General features: G+C 37.1%; 1 protein-coding gene across 5 annotated transcripts in view; it reads right to left on the bottom strand.

Moving 5' to 3' along the window:
* The window catches only part of CWC22 (CWC22 spliceosome associated protein homolog), a 29,866-nt gene extending 17,051 nt beyond the window's left edge, over window positions 1-12,815 (bottom strand). Inside the window, exons 1-14 of one of the 5 annotated variants that reach the window (XM_065670200.1) lie at window positions 12,732-12,815; window positions 12,173-12,284; window positions 9,479-9,546; window positions 8,604-8,723; window positions 8,175-8,429; window positions 7,574-7,702; window positions 5,475-5,643; window positions 5,077-5,130; window positions 4,031-4,166; window positions 3,738-3,944; window positions 3,558-3,620; window positions 3,259-3,354; window positions 1,994-2,075; window positions 724-784 (exon numbers count right to left, since the gene is read on the bottom strand). In XM_065670200.1, the coding sequence (XP_065526272.1) occupies window positions 724-784; window positions 1,994-2,075; window positions 3,259-3,354; window positions 3,558-3,620; window positions 3,738-3,944; window positions 4,031-4,166; window positions 5,077-5,130; window positions 5,475-5,643; window positions 7,574-7,702; window positions 8,175-8,429; window positions 8,604-8,723; window positions 9,479-9,546; window positions 12,173-12,199 (1,467 nt within the window). In that variant the 5' untranslated portion in view covers window positions 12,200-12,284; window positions 12,732-12,815. The other 4 variants (XM_065670199.1, XM_065670203.1, XM_065670202.1 and 1 more) reach the window with 4 other exon arrangements.
* Between the last annotated feature and the right edge of the window lie 4,154 nt (window positions 12,816-16,969).

Below are 16,969 nucleotides of genomic sequence, written 5' to 3'. Positions count from 1 at the left end.
AACTAAAGCCACAAGAAAATTAAAAGATCTCTCAAATGCAACTCTTACAATGATAGCTTACAGCTGACTGCAAAGCTGTTTATATAACTAGATGGGTATTTACATTCTACCAGGATCTAGGATAAGTATTAGATGAAGAACAGTTTACTTGAATACCGGTTGTATTGATCTTACGCAGGATTTGTAGACAATACAGATTTTGTCTGATGATCTCCAAGAATACAGCAAAGCAATCATACTTACAACTGCTTTAATTCAATACACTATGGACTGTGAAAGCAACAAAACACATTCTTTGAGCACTATGCTAAATTTCAAGGCCCACTGATAAAGTTAACAGATGCCTGCAGGTATGATCTTCAACTCCTGAGTTCTTTCAGAGAGAGAGCTCTTAAAAAGACTGCCATGCTACAGTACTGTCGTCATAGGATAAATGGTACAACAGTTCACCCAACAAACTTTTCCATCAAAGACACTATACACAAACATATGAACTGCTTGACAGAAAGGAGCAATTGCATAAGACAAATGTCTCATGAAGTATTTGCCAGCCTATTTGCTCTAAAGGTTGTAGGGCTCATAGGAACAACAGCTGTAAGGAACTACTCTCATTCACCCCACTTGCTACACAAACAAGGTCCCAGGAACAAGAATAAGGATTCTAGATACTACCACAGTACTGTTTCTTAATAGTAACAAAAAAGAGTAAGAAGCAAGGCTTACAGTCTGACTTTCAGGAAAGTCCATCTTCAACAATTTGTGAGCACATTCTTCAAAGTCTAAGCTGCAATAATAGAGAAAATACTTCTCATTATTTGTGCAATATATCCTATGCTAAAAACATTTCAGAATTATATTGATATAATCAGATTGCTGATGCTGAAGCTTCAACTGTTTTGAAATTAAGTTATTTCATTAGCATTCAGAAAGGTGTTTATTTTGTTGTGTTTATTGTTGCAGTGGGTTTCTTTTTCTTATAGAAACATTTTGTATTTCATGAGTTTGTATCTGAAAATTAATCTGAAGACATTACATTTGCAGACAATCTAAAAACAAGACAACTCAGGTGATTACTATTGCAAGCACTGTACATAAGCTCCAAAAGCAGTATATACAACACTCTCCTCTTCGCACTCCTGTTCTTGCTTACTGAAAGCCTTTAGCTAGCAGTAAGTACCACCCCCACCCAAGTATAAAATGAACAAACTTAAGCAGGGCAAGGAAGTATTGAACAGTAGCTTTGAGAAACATAAAACCTTTTCATACATTTTAGTATGGTATTAATTCCTGTGTTTAAAGAGCAATACCACAACTACATTATCTCACCCCTAATGCAGGTTCAGGCATGCAGAATATTATGGGCCATGCCTACTTTTAATGATGGAGTTGAGTGACATATAACAGGTTAATCTCTCCTTTCACCCAGGTGACACAGGAGTTAAACCACCATATTTTGATTTGTGCCATGTACTACAAGGGGATTTCATTCTTGAGATGAAGAAACACCTTTCTGAATACAAATAATGTACACTTCAGGGCCAGTATCTGTATATTTATATTCCAAACAATGCAGGTGGCAACAGGACTAAAGAATATCACACTGCAGAACTCCATACTTCATAAGTCACTCTACAGCATCTCTATTTCAAGTGTATCACACATTTTTTTCAGAAATGCTTAAGGTGTACAATGTGCTGCATGATCTGAAGACCACTGACTTTTGTTCACTCAAAAATGTGATTGCAGTAATCCTCATAGAAAAAGTCCCAGTTCACTACTATTTTGAAACAAACAGGATTTATCTTAGAATAAGAACTGGGGTATCCATTTGTTAAAACATTCTATATTATCAGGTCAGGCTCCATAAAGAACAGTACCCTGCCTTTTTTTTTTTAAATTGTACATTAAAAAATAACTTAAAGAGAAACAGAATTCCAGATCATCTGTTTCAAAATATGTACATTCAAAGGTGTACGAATTCTATTATATTTACCTTGACTGTATAGCAAGATAAATTGTACGACGAAAGGAAACCAGGTTAATTTCTGTTTTGTCATGGACAGTAACTTTCTGACCTGGGAAAGGAAAACACGGCTTTGTAAAGAGCAAAGCATTAAGGCAGATATATGTAATTTCTTAGAACAGCAATATATACTAAGTCTGTAGCACACAATGTAATACCCTTCAGGAAATATTTAAAAAAGTTTAGCACCTTAATGTATTTCTTATTTTTATTATTACAAAGGAATAATAATTAAAAAAATCAGTACTTGTATCATCTGATGTGAACAAGTAAATATTTAGAGATATAATTTAAAGAGGGTAACTCTCTTTTTAAAAATCTTTCACGTGACTTACCCACTGCAACTTCTGGGTTCAACACTTTTTGTATACATTATTAGCAAAGTATTTTCTGCGTATTTTAACTATACAATGCTTTTATGTAGTCCCTGATTTTAATATAAAATACTCTATTTCTACATTACAGCATTTTGCAAAGTTCTCTTTTGTCATGAAGCAAGTGTAGAAAAATCTGTTCTGGAGCAAAACTATCCTGGAAACACCTTCATTCATCAGGCATTTGCTATTCCTTCATTCTTTTAAGTCTGGCAACAGCATGAATGATGAAAAGTTAAGCGAATTCTCATACTTTTATTCCACCTGGAAGCTCTGTTCTTCTGTGAAACACTGCAGCAAACTACTGAGGAAATACATTCCTGGTATTCTACAAGAACAGGACTTGTTTGGCTTTTTAATTACTCACACAGTCTGCACAAATATTTCAGGTATGTTTATCCATCAGGTTTTTTTTTCTGGGAATCAAATATTTAATTCTTTGAAAATGTGTAAACCCTGACTGCTTCCACTGAAGACCAAGAAAGGGGGATAGAGGGTGAACTAAAAAAAGACGTTTCTTAGCTCAGCCCAGAAATAAGATGTAAATAGAGTTGTAAGAAAACCCACTATGATTTTGTAAGTGACTTAAAAATACGATAGAACACTCAAAAGTGTCCAGAAACATTTGTTTTTGCAAGTTTTTAAGGAAGTTTTCACATTCTTTATTTTTGATGTCTTATGACATTATTATATGTCATTATGGTGTCACATGTATGACATTATGAAGCTTTTCTCACATGAAACTGACGTGGTCAAGAACAATCAGGAAAAGCTGCTTTTCATTTTCTGCGTGTGCTGAATGCTCTTTTTTGGACTGTTGTTTTTATACCAACACTAGTAAGGTGCTAAACAAACACTTACCATCTTCACCCTCCTCTTCATCATCATCTTCATCCTCCTCACTACTTCCAGCCTCTTGATCTGCTTCAGATTCACTGTCACCTTCATCAAGAATTTCTGAAAGAGCAGTATCCCACATTAAAGTACTATAGACCACAGTAGTTTCATTACAAAAAAAACTTAATCCCACACTTGAGTGAAATGGGTGGTGCCTCAGGTATAAAATGTGACAGAGTCAAAAAAAACCTGGGTAAGTCAACAACCTATAAATGTGTAAACTTATAAATATTACACATAAATGTGTATATGCAGAACCCTACCTTTCTTCAGCATTTTGTATTTCTCTTCATTTTCCATAAAGTTTGGATCCATCTTGAAAACATCTTTAAAATAAAAAAGAATCATTTGAAACACAAAATTATGAAAATGATTAATATTTAATCTTAAATTTGTTTTCATAGGGAATGCAGTCCTAGAATTATCTTCCATTTCCAACTTACTAAGAACATCCTCTGGGTTGTACTCATCTTCTAATGGCAACATATGAGTAAACTGATCCTCCTCTTCCACTAGATCTAATCCCTCTGGAATGATTGGATGATCCTTGAAGCCATCCTTCCGTACAGCAAACATAACTTCTATCATATACTGAACACGCATATCAATTTTAGATTCATGCAGAATATGTCGAAGACGGTCAAAGATTGCTTTGGAAAAAAGACAAATGTAATTATGAAAACATTTACTAAAACAAAAACCAAAACCACAAAAGTTCTGGGTTAATTATACTTACCATTAATACCCCTAGGAGAAACTTCTGTTAATTTGAGCCCACTCTCTTTAATAAATCCAATTGCTACTTCAATACTGTCATCAGTAGGCCTTTCAAGAAGCAAAGTGAGCATCTCTAAACATAAAACCTCATGAGCCTATAGAAAGAGTATCAGTAAAGAATTATTAGAATATACAATGTAACACTGTTATTATAGTGATTTACTTGACGGAGCAGTCCAGCCTTTGAGGATACCACAATACAATCACACATGCAAGGCAAATGTAGTGGGACAAAGCTAATAAAAAACTAAGTCAAAATTTCATTTTACCACCTGTATCTACACCAACTTTGTGGCAAATGCAACTATGCTACTGAAGAAGCAAACAATGAAAAACATACTGCTATTAAGAAAAAAAAATCACATGCCTTTTCAAGAAGCAAATAAAACAGCATAACTAGTTTCAGCAATGTAAGTTAGTGCATTGTGTTTACAATTAAATCAGGTCTTCCAGGGTGAGGCATACAAGCAAATAGCACATCTGGGATTAGTTTCGTCTTTCCCAAAATGTTGTATATTCCCAATGCATTCCTGAAACACTGTTTCTTGACATTATTTAATTGAAGTATCCTGATTTCTAACACTTAAAAAGGTGGCATAGAGCTCGATTCAATTTAGACACAGCTGAGTCTAGATCTATCTCCACAGATGTTTAATGGAGATGACAGTGTTGCAAGAACACTTTAAGATGTGTGGAATAGAGCCCCACATGATGCTTGCTTTGCATCAAGATTTGTCTCAGTACTAGCCCAAACATATTTACCAAGTCTGGTGAAGCTCTGGAGCGTAAGTGCAATGGTAAGTGATGATAACTGCATAGGCAATTCCCAATGCCTTTTCTAAAAAGGTCCTAACAACTTAAAGCATGCATGAGAAGGAAACCTGAACTCAGTTTTTCAGTAAACTTTAGAACAGGTAGAGTATCTTCACTTAGACAACTGCTGTCTTGAAATTAAGGAAATAGCCATACAGGCTTTAAATTGAGAAGAAACATGAAGTAACATACCACATTCTGATTCATCAAGTGTGCAACAAATTTTGAAGATGTTAGACAAAGTTGCTGTAAAATAAAACAGAAACTTTTAACACATTGTAAATGGAGGAAACAAATTTGTAACTCAGACATACTGCTGAGTTGTGCATCTCACAATCAAATGTGCTACTGACAGTTGTTCACAGTTATGCTTTAGAAAACCAATCCCTCAAAACTGTCACAGTACCAACCCAGAACAGGTTGTCAAGCTTGCATGATATTCTGACACCAGTATACTTAATATACTATTAAGTCCTGACCCCTGGGGTCTCAGCTGTGTTCCTTCAAGTACCTAATTGCAACACACATGATATAAGTTAACACAACAGAATTACAAGTTTCAGCATGTTGCTTCTTCACATGTTACATACCTTATCATTTCTGCGGTATCCTTTGCGAAAATTTAGTATCAACCTCTTGAGAATTAATTCACCAATATTTGGAAACTTTGAGTTGATAATTGCCACTAGAGCTGCATAAACGTGGGTGAAAATTGGAGAGGCACTCTGAGCTTGCAAAATGGATCTAGATAGCAGTCCCCTGTAAAAATATGCAAGTTTAAGATTTTCCTGGTAATAAAACAATGTTTTTATTCAGTACATATCACATAAAATGGTATTTTACAGCTGGAATAGTTAGAAGATACCAGATGGTCATTTTCATACTGTTACCATGTCACAAAAAAAGTTTTGCAAAATGTGTTGGTCATGTGTTCAAGACAAGAAATTCTTAAACTGATACCTTATCTTTCATTAAATATTGTTCCTATTCAAACTACATCTGAAAATGCTAAGCATGTAAAAAGTCTTCATCTCTTATTGTGCAAATATCTTGTATCCCTTTACCCAACACAGATTCACCAGTTTTGAAATTTGTAAGATTTTGCTGTTCATTTTCCTCAGTTCAGAAAACAAATACCTGTTCGTGACAGAAAAAACATCCTCTCTGCAACCATTTATGAAACACAGAACTGTGTTTCAGTATAATAACTTAAACAAGCCAAACAAACTTCTAAGAAATAAAAATGACATTTCCATAAAAGGCCTTTTACAATAAACATCTACCTAAAAGTAATAAAACTGAATGTTTCAGTAAAACCAGAGGGGGCAAAGTAATACATTTTGATGCTTTTCTCAAACAACATTGAGTATTTTCAACATAATTATTTTTTGGAATCCAGAACTGATTGTAAAAGACTACTATTACAGCCTACATGAATGTAAACACAGAGCCCATGAGATAACAGTTTATCATACTAGTAGTCTCTTTCACATTTATATCAAGGCTGAAGTCCAAAAAGAACCTGAGACTCCCCTCCTGCTTCACCTCCCCCTTTGTTTTCATTCTTCTAATGCTTTAGGCGCATGTAATAGAGTAACATAGCTAAAGCAAAACTCTAAATGGGTGAAGAGAAAAAGAAAAAAGCCCTCCAAATATCAATCAAACCGCACACAGGTATCTAACTCTGTCTTCTCTGTGGTCTTTTGGAATCCCCCCCCAAAAACGCCTATGTGATACAAAGGACCTTATTCCTACTTAGAAGTTGACACATGAAACAGGACTCACTTCATACTAGTGCACAAACCCAGAATTATTTAATTCTGAAACTACTAGTTACTTCTTGCTTATACACTGAAACTGGTCTGGTTCAGATCCTATTTACTCTCTACTCAGCAAACTCAGAAAAGGGCCTTACAGCTAGTTAAAACTTCATGTCATTACTTTCATATGCACTTTTCTGCAAATTTGGAAGTTAAAATTAACTATAAGAAGAAGGAAAATGCTGCCATTTTCCATCTACATTACTTTGAAATTTATAAGCTTATAAACCATACACAAAAACTTCCACAGACAAATGTATTCAAAGTACATTCAATAAGTTCATTTTTAAACTAAAATATTGAATTTCAGGGACATGAAATCTGGAAAGTAAAAAGAAGCCCGACACAGACTGTTGGAAACTTCATTATTACTTCTAACTGAAATTACATTCAAGAACCACTTGCTCACTCTCTAGATTTTACTTAATTCTCTCCTGTCGTTTTTATGCTACTTGCAGGATTCTAATCTTCCCATGAGGTATGGCATACATGAAACTCATACGTTCCTTCGCTATAACCTCCTCAAATAGCAGTGACTAAGTTGATAGAAAAAGCGTTGCTATCTGTTTGAAATTTAACAGAATCAGTTCTGGATATTTTGTTCAGAGGGTTTTTTTGTTGGTGGTGGTTTGGTTGGGTATGTTTAAGTGTTAGTCAACCCAAGAAATCCATACTCCTTTAGGCTAGCAGATTTAACCTCTACTAACACCAAAATGAAAGCAAGGCAAGATATCACACTGTTTGCATAATCACCATGACAGCATGATGACCTCAAATGGCATAATAATCTTTTCTGTACATTACAGCAATAAACAATCCTGCAGATATCAAAGAAACCCAAGAAAGTGTTTTAAAATGGTAAGACTTACCTTCCACGAACAATATTTTCCTGAAGGAGCTCATGAATGATATTTTCTATATTAGAAACGTTCACTTTATTGACAAGACCATTGATTGACTTCTTCAAGGCTTCCCAACTCATCCTCTGATATGCCAAGCTATTACAAAGGTATAATGAATTATTAATGCATAAATCTGAGGTAGCATTGTGTGAATTTATAGATTTTTTTATATATATATATATTATATATACATATATATATATATATAAAAACACAAATGTAAGTTGTAATCAGTAAAATAGGTTTAGTTCACAATTACACATTTAACTACCAGGAAAATACCAGAACAACATTATAAAACAAAATGTAATTCTCCACAGACATGGTATAACCCAGTATGCTCAGATTTCCAAGATATTCTAGAAAATCCCTGGCATCCCACTTTTCCATTTACACTTCACAGCAGAAGTAGGTACAGTCATAACCTGATTCTCTTACCTTTCTTCTGATAGAAAGATACCTTCAAAAGAATGATCACAGCTCTTCAAGGGTATCCCATTTTCAGCAACATTCACCAAACTCTTTACTGTTTCACTTTGCAGTAGAAATGCTATTACTTTCAACTCACCTATTTTTATCGGTGATTTGCTCTTGCATCATCCTGAGCTTGGCAGGTGGAATATATGCACCACCTGTGCGAGTAAGGATAGGATCCACTTCTTCCTTCTTCTTCTTTGAAGAGGTCTCATCATGAGCAAGTGAGCTCTGGACTGTCGACCTCTCCGGACTCCTACGATCAGGTGATGAGTATCTTCTCTTCCTTCGATCAGATTCTCTCTCCTCCCATTTCTCATGGTGTCTGTCTCTACCCCTTTCCATCCTTCTAAAAAAAAACCCCCAAAACAAAAAAAATAAACAAATAAAAAACCCAACCAACTAAAAACCTTAAACAACAACAACAAAAAAACCCAGACCACCAAATACCCAAGGGTTTTTGCAAAGTTTTCTCATTCATTAAAATGAGTATTTTATTACTGATTAAGAAGGGGCTTAATACCTTCCTTCTGAAGTTCTGTCATCATAGTATTCCCTTCTTGAATATTCATGATATTCATATCTGCTGTCATCGGAATATCTTCTCTTTCTGGGAGATGGAGACCTGTCACGCTCTACATCCCTGATTGCAACCCAAGACACAAAATTCTTACTAATAGGCTTAGACAAGCAATGCTATTAACATCTACTTGCAATATAATGTTACAATACAGAACTGTTACACTTCTGCAACCTGAGTTTCAGTTTATGCATCATTCAGATAGAAGATACTCCTTCCATAATAACTTCTTGTCAGCAAAAAATAATCAAAAAAGCAAACGAGCGCTGTAAAAAGAAGCTCTCCCTCGAATTTAAAATTAAAGCCAAGTGGTAATAACATCAAATACCAAAGGTAAATTTAGCACCACACATTCCTTAGTGCAAGAGGTTTCATTCCAATTAAAATGTGAAATTAAAGGTAAACTGGTAACAGTTCATCTTATGCCTTGGAAAAATATCAACTGAAGTGCACTCTACCATCTCCTACTAGCATCAGTAATCTTGCTCTAAAGTGACAACTACAGAATCAGCAATCTGCGAGTCCAAGCAAAAAGCTGGCATCTAATTGCCACTTCCAAACTGTCATAGTCCCGTGACAATTTAACTGAATGCTAACGATTTTAAGATTTAAAAAAAGATTTAAAAAATTAAAAAAAAAACCTAAAACCACATCTTTATTTACTGCTATATCAACATGTAAATATTTTATTAAATTTACACTTATTTTTCACCGCTCAGTTATAGTAATACACAAAAATGCAGGTTCTGTTTCTTTATCTAACTATCTCTATGAGGTATACATACAAAATTGTATGGTATAAGAATTAATCATTCTACCTGTCCTCTGGAGACAGACTTCTTCGGTGTGAACTGTAGTTTTCCTTCTTTTCATAACTGGAGCCATGCTTTAAGAAAAAAGGGGGAAAAAAAAATCAGACCAAACATTATACATTAATTACTGTGATCACATATATATTGAGATTGAAGCATATCATGTCTTCACTCCTCTACTCCTTTACAAGAAGGGCCATCAAATAAAGCTAACAGCAATCAATTAAGACAAGGACAGCTGGCTCTAAAGCAACAAGCAGTTAAGCAGCTGGACTCCCTCCTACAGGATGCTGCAGGATTTCTCCTTAAATTCCTCCTTTTTACTAACTATGACTTATTTTCCCATGAGCCATTCCTAGTTTAATTCATTATAAATATCTAAGTTACACTGTTCCACTTGACAGTTCCTGGAAGCAAACTTAATTCTAGATTTAAAATATAAGTTTACGGGATCGTTTAAGTGATACACACTTAAAATAGTGCTGTGAAGCATGACCTGTAGAAGTATGGAATTAATACACAAAAATTGGAGCATGACAGCATCTACAACACACATGAAAAGACATCTCATCAAGATGCTTCAAAATTACTTTGGTGGAGTATAGAGGTTATATAGTTATAACCTTTATACTTTAATTGTAAAGGTCCTTTTTTCCCCTTAAAATATTATTTACGATTTTTCAGAAGCACAATCTCATGTTATCAGCCAGTGATCAGCCGTGAAATAGGTAACACTCCACCCTGATGCTGAAACTCAATGCAAGAACTTGCTTATGCACTTTGAACTTTCTGCTGAAATATTCCTCTCATCTGTTGAAATGGCACTGTATCATTCAACATGCTAGCTTGGTAGTTTTTGCTTCACCAAAGAACCAGTTAAAACTGTTGGTTAGTTGAAAACAATGACATCTTGGTCACAAGCTGACCCTGATGGACAGTTATATACAATGATCTCCAAAACTGTAATTAGGAACAACATGGCAAGCTACTCTTTACTACATGGCAAGTGTGTCTTTACTATGTGGCAAGCGTAGTGTTTATAATGAGCTGTGCAAGTAAAACCGACATTAATGGAAGCTTCCCAAAGAAATAATAGCAACACAACAATCATGAGCATCATCCTATCAACAGACTGATGAGGCTGACTTGCCATCACTCAGATTGGAGTGTATGTATATATATATATGCAAGTATATATTTATATTTTTGAGGCCATTATGACAAATCATAGATTATAATCTTCCCTGGGGTACATTTCCAACACTACATTAAAAGATATTCTCAGTGTTAGCTTGCTTGAATCAATGGTACAAAACAAATGCACTGCACCATTTACTGGGAGCATGCATCCCTAGCAAAGTAATGTCTATCAGACAATTTAATTCCAGAGTCCTGTTGTCTTTGATGGCAAAGCTAGTGTAACAAATTCATGTATTTTCAACAAGGTTTTCTTTCCCTTTCAACACTCAGTTGTGGCACTACACCATACAGCAGATCACTGAAATCAGTCAAGGTTAAAAAGGTCCTTAAGTTGCTGGTTTGGTTTTTGTTTTTCACAAAAAGAATGCAATGCAAGATTGTATCCTAAACTTCCATGAAAGTGGTAACAAAAATCTTTGAAACACTCAGAACAGTTACTGTATTCAAACAATACCTAGCAGATGGGAAGAAGTGGGTCATTTCAGGATGATCTACTCATGATTTCTACATCATCTGCCTCTGCCCAAGCAGACCCCAAAAGAGAAGTGTTCACAGAAATAAAACAATGTTAATGATGTCTCTGTGTTTGGCAGTTATCGTGCCCCATTGCAAAAGCCGCTGTTTGCTGAAGAACTTGTCACCCTTAGCTCTTTGTGACCAGGCTTTCTTCCACAAGTCACAGTTTTTTTCCTTGTCCATTTTTATCAAAATGATTAAGTCAAAGTGTCCAAATAGCATGCTTTTGCTAACTGCCTGATTTTGACAAATGAGGAAGCACTACCGTAACCACCAGACTGGGAAGATATTGAGAAGATATCAAATGATCCCCCAAGCATCTCTATTAAAAACCACTTCAGTTAGAAAACTTGGAACCAAAAGAGTGAAGAAGCCTATGCAGGGTCAAACTCTAGAAACAGGCAGAGAAATACGAAAGATTTGAGACAGGGTATTGCTCTGATAACCTGCCCCAAACTTAAAGTGTACTTTACAAACATCGTATTTCTAAACCACCATTTTAGGCCTGTAATTTTAAAGCCAATATTTTCTCCTTACATTCCTAAAAAAAAATCAATCCCGACCATTCCAGAAATGTGTCACATGGCTTTTAAAAGGGAAACAAAGTTTAGCTTTCACAGTAACAAATACAGTTGCCACATTAATTGCTATTTCCTATCTTTTAACATGATTAATTTTTCAACACCTCTTTTTCCCATTCCTCCACATGCTTACGTTCTCTGCTGACCCATCATTCAGCCACTTTTTCCCTATTACTTTATCATTATATGCTAATAGTGCTCAGAAGTTGTACTGTTGGGATAAGTACTAGAAACAGCTGTAATTCATTGACTTCATAGAACTGTTTCTCATGTAAACAGCTGCTGTCAATTATGCATATTGTTTGCTTTAAATCCAGGGAGGTTTATTTACTATAACATCAACTACAACCATAATCACCAGTAATAAGGGCATGATAAAACACTACGATGTAAAAACACTTACATTTACTTGTGTAACCCTGCTCTTCATCTTGATTTCCTACTTTTTATGAAGCTCTGAATGTGCAGCAATGAGATAATCCAAGGTGGAGTTCAGCATACAAAAAACATTTCATCTATAACACGCAGAAGACAATAAAAAGGTTTTCACTGCACGAGGTGCCGAAATTTGCTCTTTTAAGTTGCTTCTTTAAAGCTACGCTTGCGTAACTCCTTAAACCAAAACAAACACTTCCCCCAACCCTGGCCAGGCCTCTTACTGTTACACAGCACCTGTCTCAGGAGAGAAAGGCTGCAGAACAGCAGCCAGGAGGCCGAGGCCCTGTCCACAGGCCCAGCCACACGAAGCCCGGCCCCGGCTCGCCACCGAACTCTCTGCCGAGCCGCGACTTCCGAGGGGAGGTCCCGACCACCCAACCCATGGGCACACCCGGCGGGCGAGCGGGAGGTGCTCGGGGGCTCCCCGCGCTCCCGGTGATAAGGCGGAAGGGGAGAAAGGTGACCCGCCGCCCTGCCCGCGGAGCCGCTACCACCCACCGCCCGCGGCCCAGCCAGCTCCGCACCTACCACCCGCCACTGCGCACGGCCACACCGCCTTCACTTCCGGGGCACACCGGCGCACCACACGCGCGCGCAGCCAGCGGTAGCTCTGTTGCCTGCGCGGAGGAAGAAAGAGCTTCCGGCAGCCCTGGCACCGCTGCACGACGGGAAGCGTAGTTCGGCGGTAGCCGCCATCTTGTGTTCGGTGGGGTGTCGTGGGAGATGTGCTCCGGCTTTGTCCGTTCAGTTTCATTTCAATTTGTTATTTAGAATTAAAATGGTTTTAGCGGTTGTTGTAGGGAAAAACAAAACAAAACACCAAAACCACAAGCCAGTGGGACATAAGCTGATAGAGTGACTCCTGACTATAGATCTATAGCAGGTGTACTGCTCCTTCCTGTTCAGCCTGCGCTTCCCTAGTGCTGCCTTCTTAGGTGAAGGCGTCTCGGAAAAAACAACCCCATTGCTACCAAATGTACAAAAGTCCCGTCTGAAACACAGGTAATGGCTAACGACTAGTCAAGGCCTATAAGAATGAGAAGTCTTCCAGCACCTCAGTGAATTTACTGAGTGAATTTAGTACATCGGTGCCTTGAATAACGCCTGTAGTGCACACTTGTTGTCTCACAAATGGGTGGTTGGTTAAACATTACTTGAAGTATGTCTAGGACACACATAATACATGACACCATGTTCGGTGTTAAAATGCTGTTAGGATACCTGTTTATCACAGGGGGCATTTTGGCCTCTGAAAGTCTGAAGTAATTGAGCACCGCCAATTAAGACTAACACAGAGCCTGTGGCTTATTACAGGCACAAATTTGTTTGTCTTGTGGAAATGCATAGGGAGGGAAAACAAGCAAAAGGACAAGAAAATGCTATGTAAGGTCTTAAAATGATTATGGTTCATTTTCAGCTCTTGCAAGATAATGAAAATGAACTCTTTGAGGACATAGCACATCACGGTCAGAAAGGCATTAATTCAGCCAAGAGCCAGATGGCTCCTGCAGGGACATCTGTAACTGAACCGTGTGGCAGTTATGTTGTGCTGCACCCACCAGTGTCTGCATGAAGCCCCTGTGTGTGCACGTGTCGTGGGACATGGTACTTGTTGAGGGGAAGAAGGTGGCAATAAGGTGGGAACAATGCTGGGAAAACAATACTTACAATCCTGCCTTTCAAACAGAAGGCAGAAATGCATCAACTGCAGAGGATTCTGATGAGCACTGAGTATCTGTTAGCCTTACACTGACTCACAACCACAGTTACAGTGTTATCTGCTAATCCATTCCCTGTGTTCATCTCTCAGCTGAAATTTGCTGAACTATGGTATTCACAGACCAATCCACAATATTGTTTCTTGTGAGTGGCAGGTGCTTGCCTGCAGCATCCCTGCAAGAAAAGGGGAAAAGAAAGCATGTAATTTTACATGTTTTATTCCTGTTCCCCCTTGCCCCCCTGTGAGAACTGCACCCTCGACCATGCACTCTGACTGTATTGGTGGAAAAATGGCTCCCTTCTCACAACTAGGTAGCTGTCAAGAGGGAGGTACTTCCACAGTACTGTAGAGTCCTTGCCCTGTCTCAAGCCTCCAGGCAACCCAGGTGTCCAGGTCTGGGGCCAGAAGCTGGGTGACTCCTGGTTGTGCTAGGGTCCTCTAGGCTTCCTCTACCACATATTTTGCAGCCGTGATGCCTTGGTCCTCTAGGTTGGTGAGCCAATCTGAGTAAGTTTTTAGTGACTGTGATCCTAAAATCTGCAAAGTCCTCACTAGCATTTTGTAAAGCAAGAAAACCAGATAGCTGAATCACTCACTTCAGGTGCAGAATGACTAAGAAGGGTATAAGGTATTAATGTCTTCTTTGTGTTGTGACGGTGTCCAGTCTCACACACCAGACAACAGTATAGGAAAAAACATGCATTATTACCTGAAATTATAGGAAAATGTTATTGAAACTTTGCAGAAAACTAGCTAATTCAATTTACCTCGAAGTATGGAATAAACAGTGGAATCAAAATAATGAACTAAGAAAGCAAAATGAAGATGTTTTATAATAATAATAAAAAAGCTATATTCTGAAATTTATGACACGAAGTTCTGTGTAAAGTAAAAGTCCTATTCAGTGGTTATTTTTGAGGATAATCCCTTCAATGCTGAAGTACTGGAGAGTACTGGTGATCTTCTATTGACTTATTCTGTAACGTTTATTGGTTAGGCTACAAATTTTAAGCTCCACGCTTTTCTGGAAAGCATAGCTCTCAGTATCTTCTTGCTTCTTTCTGAAAATGATTTAGTGTCAGGCATCCCAGGATTTTCTTCTTGTTCACAACAGCTCATGCTTACATACAATTGCTGGAACAGCTACTGTTTTTTAAATGCCCTTTCAGGACACTGATTTGTTTCCTTTATTATTCAGCAGTCTTGTTCTTCTGTTAGCGCTTGATGTATACCCATGTAAGTCTGTTGTAATTGTGGAAATGATAGAAGGTTTCTGCTTTTGGAGGATTAAGATGTTGATTTTAAATAGGTAGCTACTGGAAGCATGGGGATATTTGTTACTCTTAATAACAAGGGAACTTTAATTTGTACATGCTCTGAAAGATTTGTCATCAATTAACTACTTGCATATAGAGCACTAGATGAGAGCATTAAAAATTTAGTTGTGCTTACATGTTTAACACTTAACATTTTGTTCATTCTCATCGATATGGAAATATTATATTTGTTTCTTGAGAATTCTCTTGGGGTAAGACTATTTGTAATGAAACAAAATGTTTTTAAATCCCAGTGATGCATAACACTTTCTCCCTGTGCCTTGTGGATTGCTTTGCAAAATCAACAACATCCTCTGTATCACATCTTGCTTGAAGTGTGGGGCTGGCGAATTTGCAGAGCTGGGACCTAACATCTGTGAGCTTGTAAACAGCATGGGCTTATCGTGATGGCTTTGACTTATTGCCTAATTGCTTGGGGATTTTTATTTTAATGTTTGACTTGCATATTTTCTAAGGGCAGTCTTAGTTATATAGCTTGCAAATGTTACAGTAATTATGCTTCACTTGAAATAGGGCTTGATTCTACCACCAGGTTCTGTCATGCTGATCATTACCAGTGACATTAGGACATTACATCATGTAACCAGATGTTCCGAAATGCAGTAATTTAAAGGAACCATTTCTTCCCAGCATTTGTGCTCACATTGAGTATGCATTAATGAGGCTGGGATTTTTTGATGCAAATACAGGAAAACGTTTTAATCATGATAACTTTCATGGAGTCATACCACTTAGTTAAAATACAGATCCAGCATTTCATTTTGCAAAGGTACGTGGGTGCCATTAGGGGTCTATTGTCACTGGTGCTTTGTGAATTAATACTGGCTTCTACAAACATACCTATTTGGCTTGATTGGCTTGCAAAATATGTGAAGAAGATATGAAGTAAATAATCAAATGATGGTTTCTACATATTATTATGAAACCCCAATGGTTTTTGTTTTTGTTTTTGTTTTGTTCCCCTGTCATCTGTTCTTAGCATTCTTAAAATGATGCTGCCTCTTAGCTTTTCTTTTGTTCATGCACTTCCCTGTTTCAGTCAGGTCAGTGGTAGTAATGAGAGCTATATTCAAAACACAAATACTTTTGTTAGTAGTGCTCTCAGCACTCTAGATTAGATGACTGGTAGTTTTTCTAGCTAATCTTTCAGTTAACTGCTTCCTCAAGGCAGAAGAAGGACACTACATACTTTCTGGTTTTGTTCAAACAGAAATCCATTTTCCTGCTTTATAAAGGCTTGTTTTTCATGCTGTGCTCAGGAAAACAACTTGCATTTTCCCCTTATTCTTCACTAAATTTTCTTAAGTTACATATTCCTCAGTTCCTTAATGATGTCACATTCCTGGCTGTGCTTGCTTTCTCCTTTACCATAGAATTTCTGTTCAGGACTCCAGAGTTGTTTTTCCAGTTTTGCTAATTACTTGCTGTGATACATTGGGCTAATTCCAAATCTTCCTTGCTATTCAGATAACCCTTTAGTAGAGCAATATAGAAAGTGCAGCTTCCTCAGGTGTACTGGGGTGTGTGTGTCAGATCTAGCTTATATTTGATCACAGGTTTAGTGTTTGGGTTGTGGTGTTTTTTTGGTTTATTGTTTGGTTGGTCTTTGTTGTTGTTGTTTGTTTTGTTGTTTTTGTTTTTTTTTTTTTGTGGATGAAACTATATGAATACAATGTAATTAATATTTTTAGTTGATTTTATATGT

This window comes from Lathamus discolor, chromosome 3 (genome assembly GCF_037157495.1).
Source record: "Lathamus discolor isolate bLatDis1 chromosome 3, bLatDis1.hap1, whole genome shotgun sequence".
In the NCBI taxonomy this organism is placed as follows: Eukaryota; Metazoa; Chordata; class Aves; order Psittaciformes; family Psittacidae; genus Lathamus; species Lathamus discolor.
This window is presented reverse-complemented; position numbering and strand designations above follow the sequence as displayed.